This window comes from Chrysemys picta, chromosome 6, assembly GCF_011386835.1.
Source record: "Chrysemys picta bellii isolate R12L10 chromosome 6, ASM1138683v2, whole genome shotgun sequence".
In the NCBI taxonomy this organism is placed as follows: domain Eukaryota; kingdom Metazoa; phylum Chordata; order Testudines; family Emydidae; genus Chrysemys; species Chrysemys picta.
The window spans coordinates 45,038,160-45,055,657 of record NC_088796.1 but is presented as its reverse complement, the minus strand read 5'-3'; the positions used below and the strand labels follow the sequence as shown (position 1 = coordinate 45,055,657).

Below are 17,498 nucleotides of genomic sequence, written 5' to 3'. Positions count from 1 at the left end.
AATGAGAAAGTCTCATTTCCTGGAAGGATAAACACTTGGGTAGGTAACTTGGCAACACCTTCCAGCTATAGCCTCTGAATATTTCTATAAAGGATACATTTCTACTAAAACATTCTACTTCTCTCTTGAGTTAGGGAAAGAAATATTTACTTAAGGAATACTGACCAATAGGGAGGACATTTTCTGGCATTTTATAACTAGCTGGAGGTGTAGAAGGCCTGAGGTTTAACCTAGCTGGTCATTAACAACCTGGAAAAATCTTTTCCTAAAAGTCATTATTACTATCATAAATCAAATATTAAAAAAGTATTAAAAACCCTACTCTTTCAAGTTTCCAAAAGTTTTAAAGCTGAAATGCATGTTGGCATTGATATAATGTTCTATTTACAGCTCTGGTCTCCTACCATTAAAAGACCCGAACAGAAATTTATAGGAAAAGTAGGACTTCATTTTCAATGTTCCACTCAGGGCCGGCTCCAGGCACCAGGCACCCAAGCACATGCTTGGGGCGGCACCTGGTAAGGGGTGGCGGGGGGAGCGCGGCGCGGCATTCCGCGGGGGCGCGGCCCGGTGGGGGGGCGGCGCTCGGGGGGGGGGGGGGGGTTCCTGGCGGCGCTCGGCGGACTCCGGCGGCGCGGAGCTAGGCGGGGCGGGGGCAGCACGGGGCTCGGCGCTTGGGGGGGGGGGTTTCCGGTGGCGCAGAGCTCGGCGGGTGGGGGGGCAGCACGGGGCTCAGCGCTCGGGGGGGGGGTTCCGGCGGCACGGAGCTCGGCAGGTGGGGCGGGCAGCAGGGGCTCGGCGCTGGGGGGGGTTCCGGCGGCGCGGAGCTCGGCGGGTGGGGGGCAGCACAGGGCTCGGCGCTCGGGGGGGGGTTCCGGCGCGGGAGGGCCGTGCTCGGGGGGGGGGGGTTTCCGGCGGCGCTCGGCGAGGGGCAGCGCGGCGCTCGGCGGGGGGCCTGGGGGGCGGCGCTTTTTTTTGCTGCTTGGGGCAGCAAAAAAGCTAGAGCCGGCCCTGGTTCCACTAGGTTTATAACTGAAGAATAAGGTCTGATGTATCAGTCCATCATCAATCCAGTAAGAACCAGTTGGAATAGTTACGTGTTTAGCCTAGGGCACTTAATCCTTTATCTAGACTTTACTAGAGAAGTTAGGAAGCAAAATGGACATCCTACGCCTATTATAAATATACTTGCCTACGCCTATTATAAATGGTTACTCAGTGCACCTTAGACAACTCCCACCTGTTCATGCTCTCTGTATGTGTGTATATATATCTCCTCAATATATGTTTCACTCTATATGCATCCAAAGAAGTGGGTTGTAGCCCACGAAAGCTTATGCTCTAATAAATGTGTTAGTCTCTAAGGTGCCACAAGTACTCCTGTTCCTTCTGAGAAGAGTAAGTGTCTGTACCCCAAAATTAAGAAGCCATGGAAGCAGAACAATTCCAGCAACTGCTTCATAGGAGCCATTGCCAGAGGAAGATTTCAGTTCCCTTGAGCTCCCATGCCAGCACCATCTGGAGGCCAAAGATTCAGAAGAGGCTTCTGGACTGAAGCAGGGCAGAGTGGGTCTTCAGAAAGAGCCACTGCCCTGCCTCAGTACTCTTCAATTTATAAGGAAGACCTCATTGGTTAACCAGCAGGAACACAGATTTGGGTTCCAATGAGTTAACATGGAATAGTTACAAATATTCCCATTAATTTCTCTTCTCTACTTATCCTTAGTATGTGGGTCATGTCCCCTCTTACTGACTGGTTGGAAGCGCCTGGAGTGATTATATATATTGTGCCTTGAGCTGATGGGACTTGCATACTAACTTTAGGCCAATTTTCCCCCCCAAAGTTACTAAAAACTGTGCTATTCACACAGAGAATCAATTTCCCAGCTGGATCTTTGAGATTGATCCTGAATACACATACACAAAAAACACACCCCAATTCAACGGTCCCCATACTAAAGGGGTGGGAAGATTATTGATCAGCAGACATTATCCTTCTCTGAAAACAGAAATTGTATAGTAACCCCAAATCACTTTCCTTTGAGAGACAGTCTGTTAATCCACCACATCTGGCACATGACAGGCAATGAAACAATAGGGAGGGATGAGCACAATCAGCATATTAGACTGAAGTACAAGAGGACAGAGGAAGGCTATTGAAGAATCAATGCGGATACTGTAGGGTTCCATTTTTTAGTATTTTATGAAAATGTGTATACTGGACCAGACTGCTGTTCTTCCACTTTCTTCAGCCAATACACAGGACTTCAATACTCATCTGCTATAATAGGCTCATAATCCTGCGTTCCCAGTATATTTTTGATCTAGGTAGAGATGGCATCATAGTCAGGGCCTTCTTTCTTCTTTGATTTGGGTGAAAATTCAGGAACAGAATTTGACTTCCTATACTGTTTTTTCTTTTTAAGATTAAGCTTCCGGACTCTCAGCTATCACTACAGATGTTAAAGTTATAAGAAAGGTAGGTATGCAATAGTTACATTTTTGTGTTTTGGATTTGGGCAAAATGCTGGGAGGAGAATATTGTGATTCCTGTTGAAGACTTGTTTGGATGCAGAGTTGACTAGTGTCCTTAGAGCAATAGTGTTGTAATGGAATATGAGATACCAAATCTCTACTAACAAGGCTTCTAAGTTCTGATGCTGTCTGGGAAGAAGACATGACCATTACAAAGACCATTTTTTTAACAGTTAGGAATGAGATGGACATTGAGCTCATTGTTTCAAAAGCTGTAACAGACCATGAAACAATAGATTAAGGACAATAAAAAGTTTGAGGTTTCATTATCTCCAACAAGGCAATCCAGCTACATTGGGTTGAGCAGATAATGACCTTTTCTATATCAAACCTGAAGACTGACCTTATTGATGCCATGTGTCCTTTCAGAGTGTTGGCCCATGGTCAAGCCCTCCTGAAGGAATTTCACAACAGAAAATATGTAGATGTCATTGTTCCTTTCTAAGCCACTTCATGCTATCATTTGAGGTCACTGAATGTGGATTCTTTGCTAGCTGCAAGGAGAGCTGTGTGAGATAACTGTCTGAATATCTAGCTCAGCTCATCTAACTCTGTTCAGCGTCCACTCTGCTAGGTTCAGGTTTTTCATTTCACTCAGTGATCAGGCCCTGTGTGAGTAAAGCTCTAAAAATGGAAGTTCGATGACAACTGTGTTCCTAGCCACATCAATTTGCAGTACAGCTCAGCTGGCCACAAGATTGGGGAAATGAACACCAACTTGCTCAGAAGGGGTTTCAGGGCATGGGAGGAGAAGTAATATACTTTCGTATGGCACCAAATGCTGGACACTGAGGAAGAGACAGGAGCAGATCTTGAATACAGTGGAAATGAAAATGTTAAAATGCATGCTTGGAGTTACAAGGATGGACCATATTTGGAACAAACGTATTAGGGGAAGTATGAAGGTGGTACCAATTACAGAAAAGTTGAGGGAATCCAGGCTTAGATGGTTTGGGCATATGAAAAAAAGACGGGAAGAATATATAGGAAACGGTGTTTAACTTAGAAGTGGAGGGTAAGAGAAGGGCTGGAAGACCCAAAATAGATGGATGGATATCATACAATAGGACTTGATTAGCTATGGAGTTTCTGAGGAACTGCTTCAAGACAGACTGGAATGGAGAAGAAAGACTTGAAGATCCGGCCCCTTACACATGGGACTAAGACTAGAAGAAGAAGGGGAAGGAATACAGATATCAGACAGTCTTGGGATGGCCTGGTTCTCCACTCCATTATATCAGTTTAAACAGACAATTCTATTGACCTCAGTGGAATTATACAAGCATAAAAACAAAGCAAAGGAACAGTGAATCAGGTCCAGTGTGTTCTTCACATCTGGCCCTGTGGTCTTTTATCTCTGAGCAACAGATTTCTCTCTTGTGTCTGCTACTACCTACAGCTTGATGAGCTGTTATTGTATTTTGAGACAGATGAAAGTGTAGTGTTCAAAGACCATTTCCCTGTGTGGACCCATCTTTTTGAGCTAATCTGCTTGACACTTCAGATGCCTTTTATGTGCATGATATTGAGTCACATTATATGATACTTTGCCAATTACAAGGCGGCCATGGTTTTCTGATTTAAGAAGTCTAAGTTATTCCCACTTTTTTCAGTTAAGTATGCAAAAGTCTGCAATGACTGTAACCATACTTTTGTGAACACTTTTTTTGTGTTGTTAAAAGACCAAATGAGAAAGGGTTTGTAAGGGAAGTGGAAGGATATGAAAGCAAACATGAGGAACCTTTAGGTGTCTCCATCTGATGGGGATGTGCAATTCCACTTTTTGAAAGTCAAGTGAGGAAATTCTCTGGATGAATGCTGGTGAGGATTGAGAGCTCGTGTCTCAATCTGCAATTTCTTGTTCATAGATGGTCTGTTGAGATCCCTAAAGTCTGTTATTCTCTTCAACCCTCCAGGTTTCTTAAAATACATGAAAAAAAATGGAATAAAACTGCCAAGAAATTCTCCTGGAGCATAGAGAGCAACCTACATTATTGCCCATTTGGAGAAGTGTGGGGCGATGAGAAGTCTGTATAAGAACCAATTTCTGAGGGTTCTCTGATGACCTCAGTTGCACAAAGCAATCTACAGGGTTCTTCTCTAATTCAGTTATTTATATTCTATTTGAGCTAGTGTGCTAAAAATAGCAGGTGGATGTTGTGGCTTAGAGCTCAGACCAGGAGGCTGAGCAGCCTTGAAAGCCTGAGCTGCTGCCCAAGTCGCAACGTCCACACTGCTATTTTTTAGCAAGCTAGCATGACTGTCTACCCAGCCCGTGAGGCTTGCTCCCAGCTTCAGCGTAGACATATCCAATGTTATCCCACTAATCCCACCGTGTCTGAGGTAAAACAGCATTCCATGGCTGACCATATCAAATGCCACAGGGAAGCGCAGGTGACACAATGTTCCTGCAGTGCTTCCAAGACATTCTGTTACATGAACGGTCTGAATTCAAAGGAAGGAATGTATCAGATTATCAGTCTTCTGTGGAATGAGTGGCTCCTAGCATTCTAAAAGGCTCTCTCAGAAGTGGGTGATTTTTCTCAGAGAAAAAAAAAAAAAAAAAAAAGAAATGTTATTCTTGCATGTAAACCGGAAGGGGTCAGAGCTCAACCTGGTGGAGGATGTTCAAATCAGAACAGGCAGGTAATAGCTCCCATTTCCTGAATCCTCTTCTAGTTCAGAAATCAGTTCCAGGGATTGACTAGCTGTGAGGGCAGGGGCAGGGATTACTTGTGAAAAGCCAAGTAGGTGGTTTTGGGCCATACTGGGAAATATTTGTCAACGTGGATAAGGAAATCTTCCAGACATTAAATCTTGGGAATGTCATATCCATGTCAAACAGCATCTCAGTGAGGTCGCCTAGAAAACATTTGGTGTTTAGAGGTTTAGAAATTAAGCGCATCCACACACTAGACTTGTTTCTGCATTTGCCACATAATTGCATGACTTTTGAAAATTTTAACCAAAATTTTTCAAGTCACCTACGTTTCAATGAAAGTCAATGGGATTTAGGCTCCTGAATGCCTAAGTCACATTTGGGAGTAAGGCTCCAAAATAATTTAGACACTTTCAAAATATTACCCTTTTTCCTCTAGGTGTCCCCTTCTGTATTTGAGGTTGGACTAGAAAAAGATTGCTACTTTGAATGGTCTTCAATTAGTCTAGGTCTTTGGTGCCTAAGTAGACAGGAAGGATGAGAAGAGCTAGAGCAGGGGTAGGCAATCTTTCAGAAGAGTTGTGCCGAGTCTTCATTTATTCACTTTAATTTAAGGTTTCGCATGCCGGTAATACATTTTAACGTCTTTTAAAAGGTCTCTAAGTCTATAGTATATAACTAAACTATTGTTGTATGTAAAGTAAACAAGGTTTTCGAAATGTTTAAGAAGCTTCATTTAAAATTAAATGAAAATGCTGATCTTACGCCGCCAGCCTGGTGTTCTGTTCACCCAGGCCGGCAGCAGGCTGAGCGGGGCCTGTGGCCGGGACGCCAGCTGGCAAGGGGCCGGCAGTCGGGACCCCAGACCTGGGGGGGTTCAGGGGTCAGAGCAGAGGATGTGTGGGGGCGTGGGGGTTCAGGGCAGAGGGCTGGGGGTGTGTGGGGGGTGCAGGGCAGAAGGCTGGGTGTGGGGGGGCTTCAGGGATCAGGGCAGAGGGCTGGGTGTGTGTGGGGGTGCAGGCAGAAGGCTGGGTGTGTGGGGGGGTTCAGGGCAGAGGGCTGGGGGTGTGTGTGGGTGCAGGCAGAAGGCTGGGGGTGTGGGGGGGGTTCAGGGCAGAGGGCTGGGGGAGTGTGTGGGTGCAGGCAGAAGGCTGGGTGTGTGGGGGTTCAGGGATCAGGACAGAGGGCTGAGGGATGTGGGGGGTGCAGGGTAGAAGGCTGGGTGTGGGGGGGTTCAGGGATCAGGACAGAGGGCTGAGGGGGGTGCAGGGTAGAAGGCTGGGTGTGGGGGGGGAGTTCAGGGGTCAGGGCAGAGGGCTGGGGGTCTGGAGGTGCAGGGCAGAAGTCTGTGTGTGTGTGGGGGGGTTAGGGGTCAGGGCAAAGGGCTGGGGTGCTCGGCTCGTGGGGATGCTACCATATGGGATATGCCCTGTTCCACCCCCTTCCCCAAGGTCCCGTCCCTACCTCTTCTCTGCCTTCTCAACGGAGCAGCGAGCACGCTGCCACTCTTCCCCCTCCCCCTCGCAAGGGCCATCAGCTGATTGGCGCAGGGAAGGAGAGGAGGAGGGGCAGGAAAGCACCATGCTGGGGGAAGAAGCGGGGGAGGGGGGAAGCTTGGCTGCCGCAGGACCAAGCTTCTGCCTCCTGCCCCTGCAGGGGAGAGCGGGGGGTGGGGGAAGCTGAGGGCCAGGACCGCGGCAGGCAGCAGCATGCCACTCAAAATCGGCTTGCGTGCCGTATTTGGCACGTGTGCCGTAGGTTGCCGATCCCTGAGCTAGAGTCAGGGCCTGAGTCAACACCCACTCAGGATTCTGTGATGCAGGCCAGGTCAGGAGTTTCTTTGGATGAGGTCATGGATGATAAAATCTTCCTGACCACTGATCAGTAACAGGCTGCTACATTTTGAACCAAATGGAGATATTTTTAAAGGAAGCGAAGAACAGGATAAGTAAGGTCTGTTGTAAGTCAGAGTGTAGGCAGATTGGTAGATCTGAATGGAGAAAGTAGCTTGACATTAGTTTTCTTTCATGGTTACCAAATTTAGATATACAAAAGGAAGGAAAAGCTTAAAAATCAAATCAATCAAGAGAAAATATTTAAAAAATGCCTTTTGGAACTCTGAATTTGGACTCTTATTTTTCTCACGATTCTCAAGTGAAACTCCACTCTACAGCTATAAATGTAAGATTATGCACATTGACACCGAATCACTTTGTTCCACTGCATATGTCAGCCTTAGCTTACCTGTGTATGTTATCTTGACCAGATGGAACAACACCCAAGTTTGCTGCCTTTACCACCTTCTCAAGTAACACAAGACGAGTGGAATTCTGTGGAGCAACAGTGATTGTTGTAGAGGTCTCATTCATTCCGGTGAGCATTCCTAAAACATTAAGAGGAGTGTTTTTTGTTTTCTTTTTTGTTTTATAATACTTTAGGAAATCTACAGAAACAAATATATGGTCTGTTACTGAATAAGAGCAAAAAGACAAACTTTATTTTTCTCGGTTTCCTAGAAGAAAATTACATATAAAATTAAACTATTTATCAAGAAACTGACTTTAAAAAATTGAAGTATGTGTAGATTTATATAAAAGCCCAATTAACTTGTGATTTTAAAATAATTTAATGTTACAGAAAAGAAAATAGTAATAACTGAACAATGATGTGATATTAATAAATTTGTGTGCAGCCAAAGTGGTTCCTTTTCAGAAAGAGTACATAATATAGAACACAGCAAACATACGGATATAAAATATTAAACAAAAGTTTTGAAATAAGACAAATTTGAACTATAGGCCACATCTAAAGAATTTTTTCAATCGTATAAGAATAAAACCACTATACTCAGTTGTAATTTCATTGCAGATTATTCTTTGAATTTCAAATCTTTTCTTTTCGCAGTCAATCAGATCAGTTTAATTCATGAAGATAAAGTTAAAATGATCAGATCAGAAACTGAGAAACACTGTTTACTCAGCTAGTATCGGTCTCTTAAGGAATGTAATGATAAACTATATTTGATTAAAATACATCATTACAAAATACAGCTCAAATGTCAACCCTCCATGCTATCATATGAAGAAAAAAATTGAATAAAAATGAAAGGAGAAATGTAATTCAAGAAGGTTATATATAAGAAATGTTTTTTTACATCAACACCCCGTGCTTAGAACAGCATTTAGCAGGTCATCTATGTTAATTAAAATCCAGAAAAAACACCCCTAGAGAGCTTCACACAGTCCTTATATGAAAATCCTGCAGGAATCTATGCTATATTCAGATGCTAAAAACTGTTTGTAAAACAATGAAATGTAGGACCTCAAGTAGAAGCAGTAAAGAATTAAATCAGTGTCAGATATTTATATGAACAATAAAATTAAGTAATCGAAACTATTTAAAATTCTCAAAAATCCTACCCTTTTAGAAATGTATACACAATATACGGCAAATTCCATTCAGATGCTTAATAAATTTGATTTTAAAAAGTCAACATAGCCATACATTAGAATTTGAATCAGTTTTTGTCATAAAATCTGAAATTCTGGATAAAAAAATAAAATAAATAAATAAGTAATACAGGGGATATTTTAGAACATGATTTACTCATGACAAAAGCAAAAATAAATATCTATCTTCTATAAAAAATCAGCATTAGCATTATCTAACCTTGGAAACAGTACATTCTGTTTCAGACTGTTTAACTTCAATATTAGGCAAAAGCTTTAAAAACTACATAAGCAATCTAAAACTGCTTTTAAGCAGAGCACAGGGACTGACAACACTGCTGAGAGATGTGTGTACTCATTTAGGATTTAAACCTTCTCCATTAAGCTCTATTGAAGAGCAAATGCTGAATAAATGAATGCAACTATGTTTATGTTAAAAGCCTGTTTCCCACAGCATGTAATTAAAGGAAATGTTGTACAAAGCCAGTACTTTTGTCAAGCTCCTGTAAATGGAAAGATGGATAGCACTCAGAGAAGTGAATGCATTGCTTCATATTTAACCTTAACACTCTTGTCATTAATGGTTTGTCTAACTTGTTCTATAAAAGACAAGGTACTGCTCCATTGAAGTAAAATTAAAAAAATCAACTAAACCATGCTTTTCAGAACAGAAGATTCATTATCGTTGACTAATGTATTGGCATAAAGCAAAGTAACATCCTATCAAGTAAGGCACACATTCAATCTGCCTTTCCACCCCCCTTTATTTTTAACTCATGCTGTTTTATTGTTATAGGCAATTTGTACCACTCAGCATGACAGTGTAAACTGAATCAAGATTAATTTACATGCAAAAGAACACTTAGGAGAGCAGCATGGTAAGCAAATGTATTGTCTCGATTGCTGAGGTGGAAAAGAACCTGGAAAGAAAAAAAGGTGCTCTAATTAAGGGGCATCAAATATGATTGCTTGTGGTAGTTAAGGGCCAGAAAATAGTAAATGTCTGACCATTTAAAGAATTAGCATCTTGCTTATTAGGAACACAAGTTAGATGCATAAATCTTAATAAAATTAAGTAAACGTGTTTTTTTAATCCCTGGTATTTCTAAATTAAAATGTGCCATGTATACTTGACTTAAAATTTTTGCAGAATTATCAATTACATTTTTATCTATGAAAAAATTGTAAAATGAAACCAATTAAAACAACTATGTTATAAGAAACCTGTGCCACCACCTTTAACGTTGCATTACTCATTGGAATCTAAGAAAACTCTGGTCAGTGCACAGAAAGGCAATTAATTTGGGTTAATTAAGTGTTACAATGAATCAAGAATACACAGTTTGAATAATAAAAGGAAATGAAATTGGAAAAAAAATTATACTGATGCAAAGTACAGCTGATATATTGTCATCTGTCAGAGAAGACTGAGCTCAAGTCTATTCCCATTCAAGTCAACTGGACCTTTGCCATTGATTTCAAAAGGAAGAGTCAGGAAAGATGACATGAGGATAGAGGCCCCTGTGCTACAGTTCTTACTCAGACAGAATTCCCACTGAAGCCAAATGGAGTTTTGTCTGAGTAAGTGCTGCAGATATAGCATGGAATGCTGAAGCCTAAGACTGAAACAAGTATTTAAAATAACAAAATTAATTAGTCCATTGCTTCCAAATGGTCAAATCACAAAATCACAACATTAATTAAGCAGCTGCTCAAGACTGTATGGATAGGGAATGAATCACCCTGAAAGAGGTTTCCCCAGTTCTGAACTAAAAGCAAAGTGAGCTAGTGTTGCATGGCTCAGCATATGATGCATAGTATGTAGATAAATACAGCTTTCTGTTTTCTAGTGTTGCCACTAGGAAACCTTCACAGGCATGAATATTCAGCACCCTGTCTGTACCCCTCTTTCTTATGCCATGGGGGGAAAGGAAATACGCAAAATGTGACTCACAATGCAAAGCAACATAGTGTAACTGAGTGAAGATGGGAAACAGCGAATTGTTTTCTTGTATGTTGCTATAATGTTGTATGTTCCATCTTTAGTATTCTTATTAGATTGCACATGCAATTTAGCCCTAATAATTCTTAAAAGCCATGTGTATCGTCTCATTTTTCCCCATACAAATTTTCTGCCACCCTTATTTCCCACCCCTCCACCATTTCCTATTATTAACTCTGAATGCAAACATAAAACAAAAAGTATCTTAAGATACAAGGTTTGAAACATTTTATGTCCAAAATAAGGAGAAAAATAAAAAATAAGGTGTATAAATCGGATTTATTTGGAGAATGAAGTAAAATCGAAGTTAACATGGAATGGAAACACATTTGTTAACTTCTAAGCTGACCTGCATTTTACTCTAGTAAGATTTGTGTTGCTAAAATTTGAGGAAATTCATTTCTTATTTTGATTTGGGATTTTCATTTAGCAAGCCCATATAGCAATTCTCTTAAAATACTCCAACCTATTCCTAGATCTGTGTAACAAATAAATACACATGTAAAGTTTAGAATTGAGACCTCTATTACCAAGAGTTTTCTAAAACAGCTGAATTCTATAACTAAAAAGATGCTATAGAGGAGGGTTTTTAATGTGGTAAATTTGCCAGCATCAAGTCCTGCATCAAAGAATGAATTCAGGAAGACAGAAAGAACGATACAGAAATGCCAAGAGACCTTCATGGATTTACAAATACTTCATATAAACAAAATTTCAAATAGCTTTATTCAGAGTAGCCTTTCTGCTCTATTAAACATAGCAAACAGCTGCCAGATTTATTCAGACAAATAATCAACAACCATAGAAGTAAAATGGCAAAAGAAAAAAGAATTTTGGCAACAACTCCACAGAGGACCATAGCTATTCTCAAAGTGCACTTCTTCTATGTTCTCATGGTTCTATATGGTCAGTCAGGGGGAAAAAACCCCTCAGTCAAAGCAAAGCATAGAAAATGATCAAATATCAAGCTAGCAAGCAAAAATAAAATAAAATAAAATAAAATAAAATAAAAAGTGGGGAAAGCAGTACAATAACCTTCTTTACTTACAGTATACCCCTACCTACAATTTTAAGAAGCGAACAGTTTAAAACAAATGTGCCAAAGCCTCATTTAATCACTCACCTGGGTTTGCTGAGCAGGTGCAAAGCAGTGAGGCAGGCTTTAGCCAGCAAAGGGTAAGAACAGCAAATAAGTATCAATTGGTTAAGAAAAAAATTCACAATCCTAACTTTTCACTGCAGTGATCAACTTCACAGAAAATAATATAAGTAACACTTAGATTTCATTCTTAATCATTTAAAATATAAAAGTAACTAAGAAATGATGCAAAAGTGATTAATAATATATAGCATTGCATAGGATTACTCGTTGGTGTTCTTGACTTCTTGATAGATATACTGGGTTTCTGAGCTTTACACAGCCATGAGATGGAATCCCACGGGTACATTCTCATCTCAATGGGAAAGGATTTACGCATGTAAATCCCCATTCATTGAGATGGATGACAATATACCATTGTAAATTTGAAAATGCATCCAAAGCTCAAGCTTTTGGACTTGAAAAGTACTACAGTAAATCTGAACAAAATTCTTAGCTGTGTGCATTGTTCAATTTAACATGTAGTAAAACCAGCTATAATAATTTTGTATTATTCATATAGTAAGAACCATTCAAATTATCAAATGTATTGGAGTCCAGGCCAAGCAACAATCATGCATTGTACAGAAATGACGATTTTCTTTAAAAGCACTACATTAAGAAAATTGTCAGACGAGGTGTAGACAACAACATGGTTCCTTTTTAAAAGGCTACATCAAAGGGAAGCCAAAGAGTTTGGTTTTAATAGTAAGAAGCGTTGTTTTAAAGGGGTCTGATTGTAATGAACTTCAAAGTAGTTGGGAGAAAAAGTACATTAACTCTATACTAGCAATAGCTTGGAATAAAGACTAATAAAAGCAGACATCATTGTATTAGTACACATTTGTATTATTTCTCTGAGCTGGTGGGTCTAAAATTCCTGCCATTAGCACTAATATGAAATGCATTAGTGAGCAATGTTAGGAAACCATAACTCTCAAGGCCAAAAGGTTGATTATGGACTATGTATGAGGAGGGACTGTTTGTTTTTTTAAAAGATATATTAATCAGTTGTCAAGTACCACTGGAATGCACACTCCGTGTGCTTCTGAAGGTGTTTTCTAACCCAAGCCATTAGTTTGAGATTGAAAGTGAATGCACAGAATAGCATCAATAGCTACATACATAAAGTGATTTCTGGGCATCTGTATAGATGTGCAAGTGAAAAGCATTGCAGTGCACGCACACGGAAATCAAAAATGCATTTATCAAAGTTACTAAAATAATATTTCTCACCTTGCTCTGTTTTAAAGTCCTTCTCTGACATAGTGACAGGTAAAAGTAGTTCTCCAACAGGGGGCTGAATATTAACATTGAAGTGATCTTCCTTTGTACTGAGAGAAGAGAAATTACACAGAAGTGAACAAAGATTTTTGGTAAGAAAATATTCTACATAACCTAAATTAAATTGGAGCAAATATATTATCAACTGATACTGTAGAACTTACCTTTCTGATTTTCACTTTGCTAATCCAAAACCCTGCTAATTCTCACCAAAAATTTGGTTGTCTCATCCTACTTCCCAGCATAGATGTAACAGCAAGGTGCTGCAGTGAGCTTTTGTATTTCTAATAATGTTACTTTTATTGCTATGCACATGTTCTTGTCAACTAAAAAGTATCAGATAACAAACTAAACTACACGCTTGCTAAAAATCAACCTTATATGATTTTTTAAAAACTGTTTGTTCATTTGTTATTTTGCAAAGTTCAATAATCAGCAACATCCCAGCAATTAGTCTGAATTAGCAAGATTCTATTTCTCTTGTTTTAATACCACCAGTAAGTACAAAGAATTTTCTTACGCAAAGTGTAATATCCAGGAACAAATATTTAAACAATCTTCCTATTTAGTATGAAACATTTTTCTAAAAAATCCAAAGATCTATTATAATACAGTCACTTCTAAACTTAACAAGGACATAATTTGGAAGGGCACAGAATATTGTCTGAGAAACGTAGAAGAAACTAATTTGAAAAGCAAGAAAAATATTTTATCAGTTCAATTTTGAAAAAGTCTCATTTTTTGACATAGTAAAAAGTAGGCTACTGGTTGATCAGAAGCCTTGATGGAAACTCTCTCAAAGCTGGGACTAGTTTTCATAACAGCGGATAGTTTAAAAAAAACCAACAAAATAGCACATCAGCAGTATTCTGCTATTAAAAAACAACATATGTTACAGATTCCTTCTTAACACCTTCCCTCCCCACAAAAAAGATAAACACTGTTCACCTCATTCTCTGCAAGGGTCAAATTATTTGTACCTGAAACTAATTTTACAGAAATTCAAGGTATGTGGACATTACCATGTTTGGCTGGCTGACTACGATATGCGACATCCAGTTAAGAATGCATTTACAATTAAAATCTTTGTTCTAGCCATAGGGAAAGTGAAATTTTGGAAAGATGAAAAAAACCCTTCATTAACTGGTGTGCCAAATAATCAGCAAATATTGATTGCTTGTATGTCTGAGTTATCCTACTTAAACATATTGGTACAATCATCAGTAGTACAAAAATCAATTGATTAATATCCATGGTATTTAAATTAATCTCAAACATTTGCTATTGATTTTTAATAATTTTTTCACCTTAGAAGTCTGAAATTAGATTGGCTGATATAGGAAACAGCACTGGATGATTAATATAGAAGTCATAGTTTTCCTCTGATTAAAAAAATTACAAGACAAAGTATCTGAAATCAGAAAAATATTTGTTTTATGTCCCAGTTACTTTATTTTAACCAGCTGCTACAAATTTTGCAACAGAAACACTTAGAAGATACATTTTACATATTCTAAAATTATTTGATTTTTAAAACTTGTGATATGCTGTAATTAAGCTTTTAAATGCCAAATGTAGATGTGTTAAATGTAATGTAGCAGAACAATAACTGACATTATTGCTCTAAATCTAAGCTCAGTAAATATATACTAAAATGATTCTTTAAAGTCTGGCTGAGATAAGCTTTATAATGATGTGTGTCACAGGTTGCTATTCCATTTTATAAATAATTTTTAACTCTATCCCTGCTTACAATCCTGACATTCATTATTTTTCTTATATAGTTTGAATGCTGTCAGTTTATCTAATGACAACAGAAAACTGAAATAGCAAGGATGGAGTCAGCATATGTTGAGACTGAAGTGGGCTGTGACATAGGATTTAACAATTATATTATTTCATTGTAGTATTTTTTCATATGAGAACACCAGGAATTTGGAAGTGAAAGAGTGACTCTTTAGCCAATTGCCCCAGGTAACATTTTTCTATATGGGTTAAGTGGCTTGTTTGAACTCAAATGGCTATAAGGGGATTCAACAACACCTTCATAATAATTTAACAAAACAAAACAAAACCACTTTCAAAATGTAACCAAGAACGATTATGGGATAATTCAACATGCTGTTGGATCTACTGCAGACCATGCTATTTATACATTAATCTGACCTACTGTATTGACGACATAGTGTCTCCAGATGTATACAATCTAACCCTTTTATAGTGGAAAAGTATTAATGTAGCTTGGCTCCTACATAAGTATTCTAAAGCAGTGGGAGAGGACCCTTATTAAGTACTGTCCAATCCAGTGGCTCTTGTGGTCATGCAGAGGTCTTCCAGCGGGTACGTCAACTAAATTAGATATTTGCCTACTTTTAGAACAGGCTATATAAAAAGCACGAGTGAAGACGATACAAACTAAAATTTCATACAATGACTTGTTTATACTGCTTTATATACTATACCAGCAGTTCTCAAACTGTGGGTTGCAACCACAAAGTACGTCGCGTGTTCGTTTTAAGGGGGTTGCCAGGGCCGGTGTTAGACTCGCTGGGCCCAGGGCAGAAAGCCAAAGTCCGAGCCCTGAGGTGCAGTACTAAAGCCCAAGCCTAAGCAACTTAGCTTTGCAGGGCCACTTACAGCATGGGACCCTAGGCAATTGCCCTGCTTGCCACCCCCCTAATGGTGGCCCTGAGTGTAGGAATAGACTCAATATGGAGAAAAACTTAATTGTTGCTGTCGCTTCACTGCCTCCCAGAATGACAAGGCTCACAAGTGAAAAACAGGCTCAAGTATCACACTGAAATGTAAGTACAATATTTATATTCCAAGTGATTTATTTTATAATTATATGGTAAAAATGAGAAAGTAAGCAAATTTTCAATAACAGTGTGCTGTGACACACTTGTATTTTTATGTCTGATTTGTAAGAAAGTAGTTTTTAAGTGAGGTGAAACTTGAGGTACACAAGATAAATCAGATTCCTGAAAAGGATGAGAACCACTGGTCCAACCAAACAGTCCACTCTCCCCCCCCAAAGTAACAAACTCATTAATATTTCTTAATAAAGCCATTAAAATAGCTTTTGTGGATCTGATGCCTGTTTCCACCTCCTCCTTTATCAATAGGTTTTCTGCTTGTTGCTTTTTCTTATGGTCATTAGGTGAGATTTACTTTATTTCAAGCTAGAATTGCTGAGATCCAGCATACTTTGATACAATTGTTTTTCAGCTGCATAAAACCATTCCTCCTTTGCTCCAATCACTATAATTCTCTTTACACTGAATATCAGTGACTCTAAATTTTGGTATTTTTTCCAGGCCTGTAATCCCTACATAGGGATCTGCGATGCAGTGTATATCCCACATATAAACACAACTATGCTACCTGGCTGCACTTGGAAAGTAGGCCAGGCTTAATTAAAGATGAAGCCCAGCTGGGAAAGGAGCTCAGCGGTGACTATAAAGAAAGGAAGCAGATTAGAAAGAGACGCAGGAGAGAAACTTTGCAGTCACTCTCTGGGACTAGAGAGCCTAGGCGGGTCAAGGAGGAAGCCTAGGGGGAGAGATGACCCTGGGATCCTCTCCTGAGTAGAGAAGTCTGGCAAGAGGCTAGGAGAAACACAGAGCAGCCACTGAGGTGGAGAAAGCTCCAGGGGTAAAACCTGATAAGACAGGATTGGGACCTTGCAGGGAGAGAGGACTGGGAGGTGTTCAATTAAGGAATATAGAGAGATGAAAGATCAAGCCTGAAGAGGGATGCAGAGCATCGTCTCCCCTCTTTCCCAGAAGCAGATCAAAGTACCACCAGAAATAGAGCATAGACTGGCCCTTAATGGTTCCAGTGGCAGTACTGGGAGGAGCAGGAGCTCAGTTCTTGGGGCTGGGTTTAGTAACCAGACCATCTCTCTGCCATCTTTCAGTGTGTGCTGCGTTCCCTTGACCCCAAGTCTGCTCATTATTTTGAAGGAGGGGAAAGGAATGCATACAAGCACTTCTTCCCATTCCACTTCAGCTCTCTCCCCCTTCTCTCAGTAGTTGTGGTGACTTTCTGCCCACTCCCACCCCTCAGGCTCTTAGATTTTGGGTGTGACATTACACTCCATATTCTATATGGAAATATGCTTATGATATGGATATGGCACAACTGAGATATACTTCATGCAAGATGGCTCATTAAGGTATCGTTGGAAAGGTTATGACTTTCTGAATGTGGTTATCCAATTTGTATGCATGTATCATTTTTGTATCCGAAGTTAGGAATATTGACCATGTATCTGTATTTCAAATGTGCTACCTTGGATGATACCCACAACTGGCCCTTCAGGTACAACAATGAAAAAGCCAGACAGGGCTGATGGCCCATCAGCAAAAACAACAGACTGTGAAAGAGCGTAGTCTTCCAGTGGACACTCCAGACAGCCTAGGAGTAATG

General features: G+C 39.8%; 1 protein-coding gene across 12 annotated transcripts in view; it reads right to left on the bottom strand.

Annotated features, from left to right (window-relative positions):
* The window catches only part of AP3B1 (adaptor related protein complex 3 subunit beta 1), a 580,418-nt gene that overhangs the window by 6,649 nt on the left and 556,271 nt on the right, over positions 1-17,498 (bottom strand). For all 12 annotated transcript variants that reach the window (XM_065550060.1, XM_005288300.4, XM_065550061.1 and 9 more), the window contains 2 exons: positions 13,020-13,117; positions 7,439-7,577 (listed from right to left, as the gene is read on the bottom strand). In XM_065550060.1, the coding sequence (XP_065406132.1) occupies positions 7,439-7,577; positions 13,020-13,117 (237 nt within the window). The remainder of the gene's footprint in view (positions 1-7,438; positions 7,578-13,019; positions 13,118-17,498) is intronic.